A 20530-nucleotide genomic window follows, 5' to 3' on the forward strand; every position below is an offset into this window, starting at 1 on the left:
ATCTAGACCAAAAAATTATGCTTTTAGTTTTTTTACATTCTGACATTAAATACTATTTTAAAAAATGGACACCTTATTATTCCATAACTTAGATGGAATAATACTTTTAATTTCACTTTCCCAATAAGAAGGACTATCTTACAAAGCTGAGGAAAATATCATGGGGGCTAAATTGGATATGGCAACCTATGCCATGGGGAAACCTGCAATCCTAGCAAAGCCATGTGCTCACTCCTCCTGCTTGTCTCTGACAAGAGAGAATGAAATGTAGTTAGCTCTCCTTGAATCGATAGCTTCAGTGACCTCCCTCATGTAACAGTGGACTGCAAACTGGGAGATGTTGCAAATATCTCCAGCTCTCATTTGGAAGGAGCTATACACATTGCCACAGTCACATTCACAGCCACTGGCAATGCAGTACTTGCTCTGCTCTGAGGTTGCAGTTGTGGCTGCAGCAGATGAAAGATTTCAGTGAAGGCATCCTTGCAGAAGTGCAGATGTCTCACACCTTGTTCCTCACTGTGATTCAGGTAGGAGAACTGCTGTCTGAACACTCTGGGCAAATGTGGCCTCCTGCTGAGAACCTTTTTACCCCTCCTCCTCTTCCAGCAGTTTGTCCTGAAGTGTGTTGTCTGTCTTCATTCTCCCTGTCATGCTATATTCCAAGGAGAATGCCTACTAGTGTGTCCATTCTGGGAGCAACTGGTTTGCAAACAAGCCTTGAAGTCAGCAAAAATTTCTTCAGCACCTGCCACACCACCCCCTGTAGACTTTAGCAACTTGAAACAAATAAAGAAAGCACCAAACACTTGTAGAATTACAGCAACTATCAGAAGAAATTAATCAGCAACTAACCTGAACGTAGTTGATCACTCCTTTAAATAGGGCTGGTGGGGTGTCTTTCCTGTTGCTGAACATGTGTTCAGCTGTCTGAGGTTAAGAGAGGTTAACTGGAGCGCTGAGCTCCAAAATGGCACCGCTGTCATCAAATCAGCATTAAACACTGATTGACATCATAGTCTGCCTGCCATGCATACTTTCGCTGGACATATGCTGTGGATGCCACTTTGGAGTTCTAAGGACACTTGTAGCACCTGAAAAATGGGTGCTAATGACTCCAATTTGTCACTCCACAGCGCTGAAGCCTATCTAAGTTGGAGTTCGATTGATATGAGGTAGCGACTAAGGAAGATATCATCTTTCATTTATTGAATAGGACTTTAATATAAACTGAACTAATAATTCTTACACATTTCTTTGTAGATCAGACTCCCACCCCTACTCGATTTCTGAAGAACTGTGAAGAAGTTGGACTCTTTAATGAACTTGCGTGTTCCTTAGAGCAGGAGTTTAGGAAAGCACAGGAAGAGGAAGACAATAAAAGGGTATGTGAATAGACTGCAATTGGTGTGCAATTTCCCTCTCCAGAATTTCCTAGTCTTTGAGAGGGACTGGTTTGGATTGTCTGATTAATGCTGTACTTCAACTTCATTACATGCCATTTAACAACAGCCTATTTATAGAAATATTTGTTTCAAGAGGAAGTTGGTGCTGGTATTGATTAATTTTGCCATTATTAATTTTTGGGTGCTTTGCTAACAGAAGCCACCAAACTGAGAAAGCATTACATAAGTGAATATTTGCGAGTCTCAATCAATAATGGACCAAACCTTAAGGTTTACCTCTCAGTGTTCTTTTACTTGTGGCAGAATTGATTCCAAACAGATGGATTGAAGTTTTCTCTTTCTCTGAAAGTATTTGAAGATCAGAAATTACATAGATATTTGCATAGAAATATTTAGAATATACAGCACAGAAATAGGCCATTCAGTCCAACTGTGCTGGTGTTTATGCTCTACATGAGTGTATTCCCATTCCATCTACCTCATCTCAGCCTTTCAGCACATCTTTGTATTCCCTTTTTGCTCATGTACTCGTTTAGTTTTCTTTGAAAGTATCTAAGCTATTGCCTCAATCTCTTCCTTTGGTAGCAAGTTCCACAATCTAACTCTCTCTGACTAAAGAAAAACCTCCTTATTTCACTACTGGATTGATTAGTAACTATATTTTATTTATTCCCCCTAGTTTTAGATTCTGCTGTAAGAGAAACATTCTCTCTATGTCAATTTTAAAAGATCTCTATCAGGTCACCTCTAAGTTTTCTCTTTTCTAAAGAAAAAAGCTCCAAACTGTGTTCAATCTTTCCCAATAGCTGTAATCTCTCATTTCTGGCAACCATTCTGTAAATATTCTTGCACTTTCTCCGGTGTTTCTATGTCCTTTTTTCAGTATGGAGACCAGAACTGTGCACAGTAGACTAAGTGTGGCTTGACCAAGGTCCTTCATGAGTTTAACATAAGCTAACTACTTTTGAAACTATACCCCAGAACTAAATCGCTGTGCTTTGTTAGCAGTTTTAATTGTTTTGCTCACCTGCAATGCTGCTTTTAATGATTTGTTCACCTGTATCACTAGATCTCTTTCTCCTTCTATCCCATTTAGTTTCTTACTTTCTATGGTGTAGGTGATGTTTCTGTTTTTCCTACCAAAGTGTACCACCTCACATTTATCTTAAAGTTGATTTGCGCAGTCTGCAAGTTTTCTAACGTCTTCATGTATTATGTTGCATTCTTCCTCAGAATTAGCTATACCCTCCAATTTGGTATCACTGGCAAATTTTGATATTGAGTTACTTGTTTCCAAGCCCAAATCATTAATGTAAATTGTGAATAGCAGTGGTCCCACTACTGATCCTTGTGGAACACTGCTTTCATCCTTTACCCCGACTTTATGCTTTTATTTTTTAGCCAATTTGCTATCCATTCAGCTATTTGTTGCCTGACTCCACATGCCCTAACCCTTATCATGAGGCAATTGTGTGGTACCTTACCAAAGACCTTATGAAAATCCAAATATATTATATTTGCTACATTACTCTTGTTGATTGTTGTAAAAACCCATTTGATTCACTAATGTCCTTTAGGAAAGGAAATCTGCCATCCTTACCTGACCTTGCTTACATGTGAATCCAGACCCAAAGCAATGTGGTTGACACTTAAATGCCCTCTGAAATGGCCTAGCAAGCCACTCAGTTGTATCAAACTGCTACAAAGTCTAATAAAAGGAATGAAAAGTGATGGACCACCCAGCATCGACCTTGGTAACGGAAACGACAATGGCAAACCCAGCCCTGTCGACCCTGCAAAGTCCTCATTACTAACATCTGGGGGCTTGTGCTGAAATTGGGAGAGCTGTCTCACAGACTAGTCAAGCAACAGCCTGACATAGTCATACTCACCAAATCATACCTTACAGACAATGTCCCAGACACCACCATCACCATCCCTGGGTATGCCCTGTCCCACCGGCAGGATGACCCACCAGAGGTGGCGGCACAGTGGTATACAGTCGGGAGGGAGTTGCCCTGGAAGTCCTCAACATTGACTCTGGACCCCATGAAGTTTCACGGCATCAGGTCAAACATAGGAAAGGAAACCTCCTGCTGATCACCACCTACCGCACCCCCCTCGGCCGATGAATCGGTATTTCTCCATGTTGAACACCACTTGGAAAAAGCACCGAGGGTAGCAAGGGCACCAGATATACTCTGGGTGAGGGACTTCAATGTCCATCACCAAGAGTGGCTCAGTAGCACCACTACTAACTGAGCTGGCCGAGTCCTAAAGGACATAGCTGCTAGACTGGGTCTGTGGCAGGTGGTGAGGGAACCAACAAGAGGGAAAAACCTACTCGACCTCGTCCTCACCAATCTACCTGTTGCAGATGCATCTGGCCATGACACTATTGGTAGGAGTGACCACTGCACAGCCCTTGTGAAGACAGAGTCCTGTCTTCACATTGAGGGTACCCTCCAATGTGTTGTGTGACATTACCACCGTGCTAATTGGAATAGATTTTGAACAAATCTAGCAACTCAAAATAGGGCATCCGTGAGGCACTGTGGGCCACCAGCAGCAGCAGAATTGGATTCAACCACAATCTGTAGCTTCACTCTACCATTACCATCAAACCGGGGGACCAACCCAGGTTCGATGAAGAGTGCAGGAGGGCATGCCAGGAGCAGCACCAGTCATATCTAAAAAAAAAAATGAGGCATCAGCCTGGTGAAACTACAACACAGCACTACTTGCATGCCAAACAGCAGAAGCAGCATGCAATGGACAGGAATAAGTGATCCCACAACCAACAGATCAGATCTAAACTCTGCAGTCCTGCTACATCCAGTCGTGAATGGTGGTGGATAATTAAACAACTGACAGGGGAAGAGGCTCCACTAGTATCCTGATCCTCAACGATGGGGGAGCCCAGCACATCAGTGCAAAAGACAAGGCTGAAGCATTTGCATCCATCTTCAGCCAGAAGTGCCAGATGGAAAGTGGAGTTAAGGCCACAGTCAGATCAGCTATGATCTTATTGAATGCAGGCTCGAGGGACCAAATGACCTACTCCTGCTCCTATTTCTTATGTGCTTATGCTTGGTGCATGCTATCCCGAGCTGGAATTTTATCTGCTTTTATTATTGCTAATTTGTCAATCGTTTTCTCCCTTTCCATCGCAGCTGTATTAATATGCTTTTTAAACTTATTTACAAATGGAGTCACTCTTGTTAGTGTCTAATAAGTTCTGTTAATGGATGTTAAATACTTAGTAGTTGAAGGTAATATGGTGAACGGGCGTTGGGTGTTGAAACACAAACAGGAAATGCTGGAAATACTCAGCAGGTCTGGCAGCATCTGTGGAGGGAGAAGCAGAGGTAATGTTTCAGGTCAGTGACCCTTCAGAACAGTTCTGATGAAGGGTCACTGACCTGAAACGTTTACTTTGCTTCTCTCTCCACAGATGCTGCCAGACCTGCTGAGTATTTCCAGCATTTCTTGTTTGTGTTTCAGATTTCCAGCATCTGCAGTACTTTGCTTTTGTTTTAGTGTTGGGTGTTGATTAGGTACTCAGATGTATTTGTAAAGAAGAGCCAGCCAGCACTGGCTGGGTGTTGTTAGGAGTGGAGAAGTAAGCTCTGTGGCAAGCAATAAACAGGCTCCACCAAAGCATCCTAGTCTCAGTGTCTTCTTCACAAACAGGCTTGGAAGTTTCTCTAACATTGGTAGCAGAGGACAGTTCCTTGAAAGTGAAGATTAGAGACTAAGAAGGGTCCGAAGAAGGGTCACTGACCCGAAATGTTAACTCTGCTTCTCTTTCCACAGATGCTGCCAGACCTGCTGAGTGGTTCCAGCATTTCTTGTTTTTATTATTAGAAACTAAGATTTGTTTTCAGACAGGAGGTTAGAATTGGAGTTTTTTTTGAGAAAGCTGTGGAGATTTTTTTGAAGAAAGATGACAGAAACCAGATGTAAGGTGTCAGGGATGTGATTTTGCAACGCTGCTTTGTGAAGCTGAACCTTACGATCAATGGAAGAATGAAGTTGATCTATGGACACAGAATACGTCTTTACCAAAAAGGAAGCAAGGAAATAGCCCTTGCGCTTTCACTTCCCACCAGAAGCAAGATCAGGGGCAAAGTGTTCTCGGAGCTAGCGGCTCATCATTTGGACAATGAGAAAGGTTCGGATAATCTCTTAAAATTTATGGATAAAATTTATGTGAGAGATGACTTATTGAATGCCTATGAGGTGTGGTTGGACTTTGATAAATTTAGAAAAATGGGTGGTTCTTCCATCGAAGAATATATTATGGCGTTTAACTGACTATATGCAAGATTGCAGCAATTCTACTTGGAAATACCTAAATAGTACTTGCCTTCAAATTGTTGGATTATGATAGGATATCGAACATAGATAGGCTTTTGGTATTAACAGGAGTTAGATTCAAAAGAAGAGATATGCTTTTTGATCAGATGTCTGACGCCCTGAAAAAAATTTTTGAGGAAAGGTTCCTTTCCGGTCGCTTTCATGACGCAAATGGGCTCTTCAGCGGTGACACCAAAGGTGTATGATAGAATGCTAGCATTATTTCGAGGCCATTCAAATATGGGGGCCCAAACGTCAGTACGAAAGGAGAATCACACACAAAACGTATGAGCATAGACACTCTTTTGGCGGCTATAACAGACGGCCGAAAGTGGGCAATTATGGCAGAAAGATGAATCCCAGGAATAACCAAGGGGTGGTCAACAGGTGTTTCCGATGTGACTCAAAGTATTATTATGCGTTGCATTGTCCAAAAAGGAATAACAGGGTTTCTGAGATGGCACATGACGTGGAAGGTTCAGGAGGCGAGGATGATGCTACTGATCATTCAGAAGGAATTGTACTGGTCATGAGAAGCTTTAGTCCGGTAATGACTATCCTAGTCGCAGATTCGTTCAGTTGCGCAGTACTAGACAGTGGGTGTACGCCCACAGTATGTGGAGTGGACTGGTTAAGGTGTTACATGGATTCTTTAAGTAAACAAGACCGAAGTAAGGTCCAAGAATATGACTGTTCTACCTGTTTCAGGTTAGGGGATGATAACACATTGAAATCACTAAAAAGAGTTGTAATTCCATGTAAAATAGCAGGGGTAAACCATTTTATTAGTATGGATGTAGTGTCCAGTGAAATACCTTTGCTGTTAAGTAAACTGCCGATGAAAAAGGCTCAGATGAAATTGGAATTGGAACATGGTAAGGCGATTGTCTTTGGGAAATCTGTAGCTTTGCAGTTTACACAGTCGGGACATTATTGTATTCTTTTAGTGAGACCTAATCTCTCTAAGCAGGATGTTGAAGAGGTATTAATGGCATCCGGAATGGGGATTTAAAGGAGACAAGACAAATTATTTCAAAACTACATCGACATTTTGCACATCCATCTTGTCATAGGTTGAAGATTCTGTTAAAAGGTGCAGGGGTAGTACATGATGACTACACTAAACTTGTCAAAGATATCAGTGAAAAACGTGGTATCTATATAAAAAAAAGGAGGGCGCAATAGTGACCCATAGTGAGTCTCCCATTAGCAAGGGACTTTAATGAAACCGTAGCGATGGGCTTGAAGGTATGGGATAAAGACAAAAACATTTTTCTTCTACACTTTATAGATGTAGCGACTAGATTCAGTCTGTCAATGGTAATTAAGTGTAAAGACAAAAAAGTATTTGTGGACAAGATAATGGAAAGGTGGATAGGAATGGGACTGGGAGCACAAGCTAGATTTCTGACTGACAATGGAGGAGAATTTGCCAATGATGAGTTCAGGAGTATGTGTGAAAAAATGAATATTGTAGCAATGCGCAAGGCAGCAGAAAGTCCTTTTTAGGAATGGGATTTGTGAAAGCAATCACACTGTGATTGAAGAAATGCTCTGAAAAATTTTAGCTGACCAACCAAATTGTAAATTGAAGACAGCTCTGGCGTGGGCAGTACATGCGAAAAACACGCTTCAAATGGTTGGCGACAATTAGTGTATGGCAGGAATCCAAAAATACCTTCGGTAATGTGGGATCATCCTCCGGCTTTAGAGGGGACTACAATTAGATCAATTTTTGCAGAACGTTTGAATGCCATCCATGCAGGGAGAAGAGCATTTATTAAGATGGAGGTTTCAGAAAAAATCAGAAGAGCTTTGAGGTATTGGATCAGGCCATCAGAAAAGAATTTTAATACCGGGGACATGGTGTATTACAAAAGAGAAGGGCAGAAAGAATGGAGAGGCACTGATGGCAAAACAGTAATTTTGCAATTGGCAACCAAACTGGTAGAGTACATTCCTCGTGGCTTATTGGCACTGATTATACATTGACAGAATCTGAACAAATGATGGACACTGATGATGCACCATGTACTTTGCATGAACATATGTTGGACCTTTACGAGCAACAGATTGTGGACTAACTGACAGTGGACCAAGTGCTAGTGAAGATTATTTATCCCAAAGGACAACTACCGAAAGTTGGGAAGAGAGTGACATATATGCCAGAAGGGCCTAGTGAATGGAGAGAAGGCACCATTATAGGAAGGGCAGGAAAGCCCACAGCTAAATACAAACATTGGCTGAATGTGCAAGACAAGGTACAGGATATCAGACCTATAGATTGGCAGAAGGAAGTGAAAATGTGGAAGGCCGGAAAACAGTATAAGTTCTGACAGTGGGCCTGAAGATCATCATAGTCCAACGAAAAGGTCACAAGCTTGTGAAAGGAAGTCTGGTATTAGGAGGGACCAGTCGAGTAGTAGCAGTCCAGAAAGGGTTAGGAGTTCTAGTAGGGGACATGGTTTCACAAGAGCAAGGACCAGAGAGCAGGTAAGGAGCAACACAAGAAGTAGGAGCCCTATAATAGAGAATGTCTAGTGGCTACACAAGTTGGATGATAAGTTGATGAAGAAGGCAAAACAAAAAGAGCCTGACAGTTGGAGAGAGTTTGGCAGAGACGCAGAGGTGCCAGATAGAGGACAACCAGCATTGTCCCAAAGATGGATCTGTACAGAGAAAGTACTTCCCGATGGTACGTAAAAAGCTAAGGCCGAACTTGTAGCTCGGGGATTTGAGGCACTAGGCGACCAAGAAGTTAGAGTAGACTCCCCAACAGCAGGAAAAGCAAGTTTGAGGATTTTCCTAACCCTTTTAATGAGACACTCATGGGAATGTAAGTCCATTGACTTCAAAGCAGCATCTTTTCAAGTGGAGTATTTTTAAAGCCACCAAAAGAAGCTGGAGATATAGAGGGGAAATTATGGAAGCTAAACAAGTGTGTTTATGGGATAAATAATGTATCCATGGTGTGGTATTTTTCAGTTAGGTCCGTTCTATTAAAAGCTGGTTGTATTCAACTGAAAGTGGATCTGCCAATGTTTTATTGGTACTATGAAGAAAAACTAGCAGGCATTTTCTTGAAGCACGTGTATGATTTTCTGTGGGGAGGATCTGCAGCATTTGAGAAATGTGGTAGATAAAGTTCAACAGGAATTTAAAATTGGAAGTCGGGCTTCCGGGGCTTGTAAGTATACATGATTGAATATTAGGCAGGCTAAGTTGGGGGTAACCCTAAATCAACAGCCTCACCTAGAGAACGTTCATAGGATCCCAATAAGCTGGACCAGATTCTCACAAAAGGAAGACTCTGCAACCAAGGAAGAAGCAGACCAGTTAGGAAGCTTAATCGGGCGATTAAACTGGTTGTGCACACAAACTAGGCCGGATGCTTGCTACGATGTATTAGAATTGAGCACCATGCTGAAACATGCTACTGTTGGGGAAGTACTGAAAGCAAATAAGACGTTGAAGAAAATGAGTTCAGACAAATGTACACAAGTTTCCAGCATTGGGTGACCCAGAAGAAATGAAATTAGTCATTTTTAATGACGCCCGATGATTATTCGAACACAGCAGTTCATTATATTTTTGGTGGGAAGAAATGATAAATGTTGTCCATTAGCCTGGGAATTGAAGAAAAGAAAGAGGATTGTTAAAAGCACCTTAGCTGCTGAGACACTTGCACTGATAGATGTGGGTATGTATTTTTTGTGTATTTTAAAGGAACTCTTATATAAGGGGCAATCGGAGAAAAATTTTCCGATAGAATCCTTTTCCTTTTTGGCCTCCTTGTCTCGAGAGACAATGGGTAAGCGCCTAGAACTGGTCAGTGGTTTGTGGAGCAGCGCCTGGAGTGGCTATAAAGTCCAATTCTAGAGTGACAGACTCTTCCACAGGCGCTGCAGGTGAAGTTGGTTGTCGGGGATGTTACACAGCTGCCTCTCTCCTTACACTTCTGTCTCTTTTCCTGCCAACTGCTGAGTCTCTTCGACTCGCCTCTCTTCAGCCCCACCTTTATAGCTGTCCGCCAGCTCTGGCGATTGCTGGCAACTGGCTCTCACGACTCGTGGTCAATGTTGCAGGACTTCATGTCACGTTTGCAAGCGTCTTAAAAGCGGAGACATGGACGGCCAGTGGGTCTGATACCAGTGATGAGCTCGCTGTACAATACGTCCTTGAGGATCCTGCCATCTTCTATGCGGCTCACATGGCCAAGCCATTTCAAGCGCCACTGGCTAAGTAGGGCGTACATGCTGGGAATGTTGGCTGCCTCGAGGACTTCTGCGTTGGAGATACGGTCCTGCCACCTGATGCCAAGGATTCTCCGGAGGCAGCGAAGATGGAATGCGTTGAGACATGGCTCTTGGCTGACATACATTGTCCAGGCCTCGCTGCCATAGAGTAAGGCACTGAGGACACAGGCTTGAAACACTCGGACTTTTGTGTTCCGTGTCAGTGCGCCATTTTCCCACACCCTCTTGGCCAATCCGGACATAGCAGCAGATTCCTTTCCCATGCGCTTGTTGATTTCTGCATTGAGAGATAGGTTACTGGTGATGGTTGAGCCTAGGACCACTTCCATGGCCACCGATATTGATGGATGGAGCATTTCTGATGTCCTGTCCCATGATATTCACTTTCTTGAAACTGATGGTTAGGCCAAATCTGTTGCAGGCAGCCACAAGCCTGTAGATGAGTCTCTTCAGACACTCTTATGTGTGGGATGTTAATGCAGCATCGTCAGCAAAGAGGAGTTCCCTGATGAGGACTTTCCGTACTTTGGTCTTCGCTCTAAGACGGGCAAGGTTGAACAACCTGCCATCTGATCTTGTGTGGAAGAAAGTTCCTTCTTCTGAAGACTTAAACGAATGTGAGAGCAGCAGGGAGAAGAAGATCCCAAACAGTGTAGGTGCAAGAACACAGCCCTGTTTCACGCCACTCAGGATGGGAAGGGAGTCTGATGGTGCATCGCTATGCTGAATTGTGCCTTTCATATTGCCATGGAATGAGGTGATGATACTTGGTAGCTTTGGTGGACATCCGATCTTTGCTAGTAGTCTGAAGTGACCACGTCTGCTGGTGAGATCTATGAAATCAATGTAGAGGGGCATCTGTTGTTCACGGCATTTCTCCTGTAGCTGGCGAAGGGAGAACAGCATGTCAATGGTGGATCTTTCTGCTTGAAAGCCGCACTGTGCCTCAGGGTAGGCACGCTCTGCCAGCTTCTGGAGTCTGTTTAAAATGACTCTAGCAAAGGCTTTCCCCACTTTGCTGAGCAGGGAGATTCCATGGTAGTTGTTGCAGTCACTGCGGTCACCCTTGTTCTTATAGAGGGTGATGATGTTGGCATCGCGCATGTCCTGTGGTACTGCTCCCTCATCCCAGCACAGGCAAAGCAGTTCATGGAGTGCTGAGAATATAGCGGGCTTGGCACACTTGATTATTTTAGGGTAATGCCGTCCTTTCCAGGGGCTTTTCCGCTGGCTAGAGAATCGATGGCATTACTGAGCTCCGATTTTGTTGGCTGTTCGTCCAGCTCATCCATGACTGGCAGAGACTGGGCTGCATTGAGGGCAGTATCAGTGACATCATTTTCCCTGGAGTACAGTTCGAGATAGTGCTCCACACAGCGGTCCATTTGCTTGCGTTGGTCAGTGATCATTTCCCCTGATTTAGACTTAAGTGGGGGGCGATCTTCTTGACGGTTGGCCTAAAGGCTCTCTTAATGCTGTCATACATTCCTCTGATAGTTCTGATGTCAGAGGCCAGCTGAATACGACTGCATAGGTGTTGCCAGTAGTCGTTTGCACAGCGCCTAGCTGTTCTTTACGTGGTGCTTCTGGCGGCTTTAAGTGCTAAGGATGTTAACTCGCTGGGGGCTTTCTTGTAGTTCAGCAGTGCAATGCGCTCGGCAGCTATGACTGGTTCCATCTTCTCAAAGTGAGATTGATACCAGTCTGCATTCTGCTTCTCACGTTTGCCAAAGATAGTCATTACTGAGTCATAGATGGTGCCTCTGATGTGGACCCACTTGGTCTCTGCATCTCCTGCAGGAGTGTTTTGAAGGGCTTTTCCAAGCGAATTGAGAAACTTTTGTGACAACTGTGGGTAAGAAATTCTGTTAGTGTTAATGCGCGGGCAGTCATTCTGCTTGAAGTGATGTAACTTCTTTGGTTTGAGTCTAACTTTGCTGCACACCAGGGAGTGGTTGGTGTCGTAGTCTGCACTGTGAAAGCTGCGTGTGATTTGAACACTGTTTATGGAGGCTTGCCTTGTGACGCTGAGGTCCAGCTGGTGCCAACGATGTGATCTTGGGTGTCTCCGTGAAACCTGGTGACAGGGTTTAGTTTGAAAGAAGGAGTTGGTGATGCAGAGGTTGTGGTAGGTACACAACTCCAGCAGTCTCTGTCCATTCTCATTCAGCCTTCCAATGCCATAGCACCTGAGGCAAGAGAGCCATGAATCATGGTCAGCCAAACCCTGGCGTTAAAGTCCCCCAGCAGGAACAAATGTTCAGTTTTAGGAATGCTACTAGTGATATTATGGAGCTCCTTGTGGAACTGGTCTTTAACTTCAGGTGGGGCGCAGAGTGTTGGAGCATAGATGCTGTGTAGGTGTACCGAACCAGAGGTGGTGAGCAGTCGGGTGGACAATATGCGTTCTGAGCCATTTGTAAGTGGCTCTATCATGCTGAGCAAAGAATGCTGTATAGATAACCATTCTCTCTGGGACAATGTCCATTTGACAAGAAGTGTCACAGAAAAGAGTTTAAGGATTGGTCTCGCGAATATAAAGGAAATGTTGGAAAGAACAGAAATTTCGAAAATATAATGGGTCGACATAAGTCGTCAATTGTCCGATTGTTTTACGAAGAGAGGTGCTTGTTTAAAGAAATATTTGGATGTCCTTGAAGAGGGCCGTCTTGCGTTATGATGAGTTAGGAAAGCGTGGATTTTTTAATGTTAAGATCGCTTTATAATTCTTTGAACCAGTTTTTTTTGTTGTTTATAAAAGGGGGGAATATTCAGTTTGTTAATAGTTGGTGCTGTTGAAGGTTGATGGTGTAATAATGTAAGATAAAGAAAAATGTATCATTATTTTGTCTCTTTTTCATTATACATGTATGTATTTAATTTCAAGAAAAGAGGGGAATCTGTTAGTGTCTAATAAGTTCTGTTAATGGATGTTAAATATCTAGTAGTTGAAGGTAATATGGTGTACAGGTGTTGGGTGTTGATTAGCTAATTGTACTGAGACGTATGTATAATGGCGAGCTAGCCAGCACTGGCTGGGTGTTATTAGGAGTGGAGAAGTAAGCTCTGTAGTAAGCAATAAACAGTCTCCACCAAAGTATCCTAGTCTCAGTGTCTTCACAAACAGGCTTGGAAGTTTGTCTAAAACTCTGAGTGGAAAGTGAGGCAGGTAGGTGCATGTTTTTTTCTTTGCTGAATTCCCAACAATCAGTTACTGAATTCCTTTCTCCCACCCATTCCCTCCATCCACCAATAAACAGGTACCTGCTTTTTATTTTTGGTCAAAGGCATGAGGTTTAAGCGTGGATATCTTACCCAAATCAGAAATCAGCACTGAAGGAACTTGGGCTGGTAATTAAGATTTTTTTCCCTATAATTTAAGACTTGAGTGAAATGAGTAAGCAGAGTCTGATTCATGCAAAAATGTTGCAGGAGTTCAGGCTAACACTATCCATATATTAAGTTAGTCAGTTAGACACAGAGGGTTGGTACTTGGGATATGTGTGGAGTGAGATTTCTGGGCCATCATGTATCCTCAGTGTATTTGCACTATGCTTCAGGAACTGAGATTCTAGGGCAGGAGATTTCTACATTTGGGGAGCAGTTGACCACATCTGCAGCACGAGGATGAGAGGTTACTAGATTGTACCTTCCAGAATGTGGTCATTCAAGAGACAATGCTAGTCAATTTAGGAACAGTGTCAAAAGTGAGAAATAGGTGACCATTCACAAAAACCTAAAAAAAAGACAGGAGAGTGGAAAGGGATCCCAATTATGACCACGTAGGGAAAAATCTAAATTTGACACTATGGTCCATTTATATCAAGCAGCCACTACATAACAGAAGTTAAGATTACAACATTAATTTTAGCATGCTTCATGGTTAGATAAATTTCGAATGTGTAAAGTGTTCAAGCTGTGCATCTTTTTGTTTCAATAATGGACATCCTTGGAGACTACCCAATGTTATGTGGTTCCGACCAGACTATTCAAGCAATGCACCTTTGCTGATGACTCAAAGCCCAAAGCAGCAAGCTAGAAATACGTATTTACTTGTGCTGTCAAGGATCTATTCAAACCATTTTATCTGAGAATATTGCCAAGTAAAAAGATAGTTGTTACGACCAGGTGAGGAAGGGATCTCAGGCTCCCCTTTTGCCTCTTCTCTGGTTTGACTGCAACAGGGTTTATCCTTTTAACACAGTGATTTAACTTACCAACTCATTGAGCACTTGCTCCTGTTACTCTAATATATACTTGCAAATGAACCAATCAGACAGGTTTTCTTGAGTTTAAACAAGAAAGATCTAAGTTTATTAACCTTATCACTCGAAACTGGTTAAAATTTACTAAAATATGCGAAGCATCCACGCTCTCATTCATATGAGAGGCACACACACACACATAGATACAGAGGGGAAGAAACAAAGTTGGGAGGTTGGAGTAGAGTCGTTAATACAAATGGAATTTAAATACAGAAGTGTAGTCCCAGTGTCCTTAGTTGAAATTGAGGACTTGTAGTCCTCGCTGGGCCGTGTGCACAATTCGGGCTTGCTTCTCTGGTTCCGGAAGGCCGAAGAGAGACTTTATCCGTCCTCCTTGTTGATGACTGTGAGGATCTGTAAATTTGAGGCTTAGCTGCAGCTGAGGCTTTCCTGGGACTTTGCTGCAGAGGGAGCGAGGAGAGATGTTCCTTCTTGGAGTTCAGTTACTGTCTGCTTTCAGAGGCACAATTCACAAACTCTCAGTCACACAGGCAGTCATGTCATGTGATCACCTCTTTGTTTGAAACAGAAGTTTCTGGAAGTTTTTTTTGAAATTCAGAGTTCTCTCAAGCTGTGCAAACATACTTGGGGGCGGTGGGGGGGGGGAGGTTGGCTCTTTCAAAGTCAATGGGTGTCGATGGCTTTTGACGACCAACATTGACAAAACCATTCTAGGTGATTGCATCAGAGCGCACCACTATTGTTCTGGCTAGACTGGGTAATCATCTCTGTCTCTCATATGCAAATTATGCGTGGCCATCTTTAGCTGTTCTGTTCTGCTTTTTAAAAGTTATTTGTAATGTCCAGTAAAAAAGTCTCAGGCAGAGTTCCATATGACAAAATTAATATTTTCCATTTGGCATGTGGGTTTTCCATCACATAGTAGAGAAATAACCTGTTGCACAACAATCCAACTTGTAGGAATTGGGTAAAATTGGTTCTCATTAAATTCAATTGATGTCAACCCCTTTGTATTTTATCTGTTTGGGAGTATTCTGATTCCTTTCACTTACCTTCCAGGGTAACCTTTCTGCATCTGAGCTGCTGGCATAAAGCATTAGTATGTCAGGAAATTGTGCAGTTGCAGCTCTTGATTTTCCAATCCTGAATGTTACTGGACAGAATATCATAGGCACAACTTTTTTTGAGAGAGGGGCTTTGTGCTGAAGTGGAGAATTTCACCTCATTTCCATGAAGGTTGTTATGAGAGGCGTCTTTTTTTTAAAGTATGTTTTTAAGGACTCCTATTTAAATTGTGGAAATTGATTCATTTGGAAGCCGGAAGAAATGCTGGACTTTTTTTTCACTGGGGTCATTGAAAGAACACTTGTCTGAAAACGCTTACTGGAAGAATCAAGGAATGCTAAAACAACCTTTGCTGGAGATCACCTGCCTTAAGATAAATAAACAACAGGACTAAGGGGAGATGTTTACAGAGAAGCCACATGTTAAGGTTTATGGAGGTCAAGAGGTTGACTTGCTGTTTGGGGTTTGGATTGTTTTCCATTCAGTTGGGGTGTGAACTGTTTTGAAGATAGTTGGTGTGTTTTGCCTGTTCAGGAAAAAGGTGAGACCGGCAGAGTTTAAAAGTGCAGTGGCAGCGCGCCTGAGTTTTGAAAAAAAAAAGCCAACAGTGACATTACAGGAGAGCTGCAAGGTGATTGGTTGGTGAGTCACTGCTGTTAGGGAATAGCTCTAAATAGCTGGGTAAGTATCTCGGGTAAGAAAAGTTTAAAAGTTTAAAGTTTATTTCAGATATAGTAAGTAGTGTTTTTTTTAAGGGAGTTCTGTAGTAACGAGGACCAGGGAAGAAGGGCCCTAGAGTAACTGATATTATTGGACATTAAGATCTTCCAGAAGGTTTAATTTAATTTAATTTAAAGGGTTAAGTCATGGCAGGAGAGCTCAAAGCCGTGGTGTGCTCCTTGTGCTCCATGTCGGAAGCCGGGAACATTCCCAGTGCCTGGGACCGGAATGTGTGCAGGAAATGTATCCAGCTGCAGCTCCTGGAAGCCCGGGTTTTGGAGCTGGAGCGGCAGCTGGGGACACTGTGGAGCATCCATGAGGTGGAGAGTATTGTGGATAGCACTTATAGAGAGGTGGTCACACGCAGGCTCAGACCCCACAGGAAGGAGGGGAATGGGTGACCACCAGGCAGAGCAAGAGGACTAGGCAGGCAGTTCAGGAATCTCCTGTGGCTATTCCCCTGCAAAACAGGTATACTGCTTTGGATACTGTTGGGGGGAATGGCCTCTCACGGGAAAGCAGCAACAGCCCAATTCGTTGCACCACAGTTGGCTCTGCTGCACAGGGGAGGAGTAAAAAGTGTGGGAATGCAATAGTTATAGGGGATTCAATTGTAAGGGGAATAGATTGCGTTTCTGTGGCCACAAAAGAGACTCCAGGATGATATGTTGCCTCCCTGGTGCTAGGGTCAAGGATGTCTCAGAGCAGTCACAGGACGTTCTGAAGGGGGAGGGTGAACAGCCAGTGGTCGTGGTAAACATTGGTACAAACGACATAGGTTAAAAAAAAGGATGACGTCCTAAAAGCAGAACATAGGGAGCTAGGAAGTAAGTTGAAAAGTAGGATCTCAGGATTACTACCAGTGCCACGTGCTAGTCAGAGTAGAAATAGCAGGATATATTGGATGAATACGTGGCTGAAGAGATGGTGTGAGGGAGAGGGTTTTAGATTCCTGTGGCATTGGGACTGGTTCTGGGGGAGGTGGGACCAGTACAAACTGGACGGGTTACACTTGGGCAGGACTGGGACTGATGTCCTCAGGGGAGTATTTGCTAGAGTGGTTGGGGAGGGTTTAAACTAAAATGGCAGGGGGACGGGAACCTTTGCAAGGAGTCAGAGGAGGGGGGAATCAAAGACAAGAACAAAAGACAGTAACGGAAATAAGAAAAGTGATAGGCAGAGAAATCAAGGGCCAGAATCAAACAGGGACACAGTGAAAAATAGTGGGAAGGGGACAAGTAATGTTAAAAAGACAAGCCTTAAGGCTTTGTGCCTTAACGCGCGGAGCATTCGCAATAAAGTGGATGAACTAATCGCGCAAATAGATGTAAACGGGTCTGATAAAGTTGGGATTACGGAGACTTGGCTGCAAGGTGACCAGGAATGGGAAATGAACATCCAGGGATATTCAGTATTTAGGAAGGACAGACAAAAAGCAAAAGGCGGTGGAGTTGCATTGCTGGTTAAAGAGGAAATTAACGCAATAGTGAGGAAGATATTAGCTCTGATGATGTGGAATCTGTATGGGTAGAGCTAAGAAACACTAAGGGGCAAAAAACATTAGTGGGGGTTGTATATAGACCCCTAAACTATAGTGGTGATGTTGGGAATGGCATTAAACAGGAAATTAGAGATGCATGCGATAAAGGAACATCTGTAATTATGGTTGACTTTAAGCTGCATATAGATTGGGCAAATCAAATTAATCACAATACCGGAGAGGGGGAATTCTTGGAGTGTATACGGGATGGTTTTCTGGGCCAATACGTTGAGGAACCAACTAGAGAACAGGCCATCCTAGACTGGGTATTGTGTAATGAGAGAGGAATAATTGACAATCTAGTGGTGCGAGACCCCTTGGGGACGAGCAACCATAATATGATAGAATTCTTCATCAAGATGGAGAGTGACATAGTTGATTCTGAGACAAGGGTCCTGAATCTTAGTAAAGGAAACTATGAAGGTATGACGCTCGAGTTGACCATGACGGATTGGGAAACGTTACTGAAGGGGATGACGGTGGATAGGCAATGGCAAACATTTAAAGAGCGCATGGATGAACTGCAACAATTGTTTATCCCTGTCTGGCGCAAAAGTAAAACGGGAAAGGTAGCCAAACCATGGCTTTCAAGGGAAGTTAGAGATAGCATTAGATCCAAGGAAGAGGCATATAAATTTGCCAGGAAAAACAACAGACCTGAGGATTGGGAGCAGTTTAGAATTCAGCAACGGAGGACCAAGGAGTTGATTTAAGAAGGGGAAAATAGAGTATGAGAGCAAGCTTGCGGGGAACATAAAAACTGACTGTAAAAGTTTCTATAGATATGTGAAGAGAAAAAGATTGGTGAAGACAAATGTAGGTCCCTTACAGTCAGAAACAGGGAATTTATTATGGGGAAAAAGAAATGGCTGATCAACTAAATGCATACTTTGGTACTGTCTTCACAAAGGAGGACACAGTATCATACCAGAAATGTTGGGGCACACAGGGCTCAGTGAGAGAGGAACTGAAAGAAATCAGTATTAGTAGAGAAATGGTGTTGGGGAAATTGATGGGATTGAAGGCCGATAAATCCCCAGGGCCTGATGGTATGCATCCCAGAGTACTTAAGGAAGTGGCCCTAGAAATAGTGGATGCATTGGTGGTCATCTTCCAAGATTCTATAGACTCCAGAACAGTTCCTACAGATTGGAGGGTAGCTAATGTCACCCCCCTATTTATAAAGGGAGGTAGAGAGAAAGCAGGGAATTATAGACCAGTCAGCCTGACATCAGTAGTGGGGAAAATTCTAGAATCCATTATCAAAGATTTTATCGCAGAACACTTAGAGAACAGTGGTAGAATCGGGCAGAGTCAGCATGGATTTATGAAAGGAAAATCATGCTTGACAAATCTACTAGAATTCTTCGAGGATGTAACTAGTTGAGTTGATGAGGGGGAGCCAGTGGATGTGGTTTATTTGGACTTTCAGAAGGCTTTCGACAAAGTCCCACATAAGAGATTAGCATGTAAAGTTAAAGCGCATGGGATTGGGGGTAGAGTATTGCGATGGATAGAAAATTGGTTGGCGGACAGGAAACAAAGAGTAGGGATAAATGGGTCTTTTTCTGAATGGCAGGCAGTGACTAGTGGGTTACCGCAGGGATCGGTGCTAGGACCCCAGCTATTCACAATATACATTAATGATTTAGATGAAGGAACTCCAAATTTGCAGATGACACAAAACTGGGTGGGAGGGTGAGTTGCGAGGAGGATGCAGAAAGGCTTCAGGGTGATTTGGACAAGTTGAGTGAGTGGGCTAATGCATTGCAGATGCAGTATAATGTGGATAAATGTGAGGTTATCCACTTTGGTAGCAAAAACAGGAAGGCAGATTATTATCTGAACGGCTATAAACTGAGAGAGGGGAATATGCAGCGAGAACCTGGGTGTCCTCGTACCCAGTCGCTGAAGGTAAGCATGCAGGTGCAACAGGTGGTAAAAAAGGCACATGGTATGTTGGCCTTCATAGCGAGAGGATTCGAGTATAGGAGCAGGGATGTCTTGCTGCAATTATACTGGGCCTTGGTGAGGGCACACCTGGAATATTGTGTGCAGTTTTGGCCTCCTTATCTGAGGAAAGATGTTCTTGCTATAGAGGAAGTACAGCGAAGGTTTACCAGACTGATTCTTGGGATGGCGGGACTGACGTATGAGGAGAGGTTGAGTCGGTTAGGATTATATTCACTGGAGTTCAGAAGAGTGAGGGGGGGATCTCATAGAAACCTATAAAATTCTAACAGGACTTGACAGGATAGATGCAGGAAGGATGTTCCTGATGGTGGGGAAGTCCAGAACCAAGGGTCATAGTCGAAAGGTAAACCTTTCAGGACTGAGATGAGGAGAAATTTCTTCACCCAGAGAGTGTTGAGCCTGTGGAATTCGCTACCACAGAAAGCAGTTCAGGCCAAATCATTGTATGTTTTCAAGAAGGAGTTAGATATAGCTCTTGGGTCTAAAGGGATCAAAGGGTATGGGGCAAAAGCTACTGAGTTGGATGATCAGCCATGATCATAATGAATGGCGAAGCAGGCTCGAAGGGCTGAATGGCCTACTCCTGCTCCTATTTTCTATGTTTCTATGTAAACCCCCAGCTCATTTTTCCAGCACCTAAGAGACCCTGAGAGGCCCAGTGTGCCAGCTCCTCTTTCCTCCTGTTTTTGGAAAAACCCTGTGATTCAAGTGTGAGCTGGCTGAAACCCCTGATGTCACATTTCACCTGGAAAAACCTGGCAGATTACTTCTCAATGCTGCCTGAAAAGAACTGCAGCAGAAAAGATGCCAGTGACCCATCATCGTATGCCCGGAAGCCAGACCAAAAGGTACAACTGACATCCTTCCAGAATTTTTTTCTTCTTCAAGTATTAGCAAATGTTTGGCCAAGGTTTTTTTTTGTCTTTTTCTTATAACAGACCTCTGCAGAGAGAATTTCTGCATTTTTTTCAGTGTGTGTGAGTA

General features: G+C 43.3%; 1 protein-coding gene across 3 annotated transcripts in view; it reads left to right on the forward strand.

Annotated features, from left to right (window-relative positions):
• Positions 1–20530, forward strand: part of creb5b (cAMP responsive element binding protein 5b) — a 559467-nt gene that overhangs the window by 98048 nt on the left and 440889 nt on the right. For all 3 annotated transcript variants that reach the window (XM_068059425.1, XM_068059416.1, XM_068059435.1), the window contains one exon: positions 1264–1385. In XM_068059425.1, the coding sequence (XP_067915526.1) occupies positions 1264–1385 (122 nt within the window). The remainder of the gene's footprint in view (positions 1–1263; positions 1386–20530) is intronic.

Source organism: Heterodontus francisci, chromosome 2 (genome assembly GCF_036365525.1).
Source record: "Heterodontus francisci isolate sHetFra1 chromosome 2, sHetFra1.hap1, whole genome shotgun sequence".
Classification (NCBI taxonomy): domain Eukaryota; kingdom Metazoa; phylum Chordata; class Chondrichthyes; order Heterodontiformes; family Heterodontidae; genus Heterodontus; species Heterodontus francisci.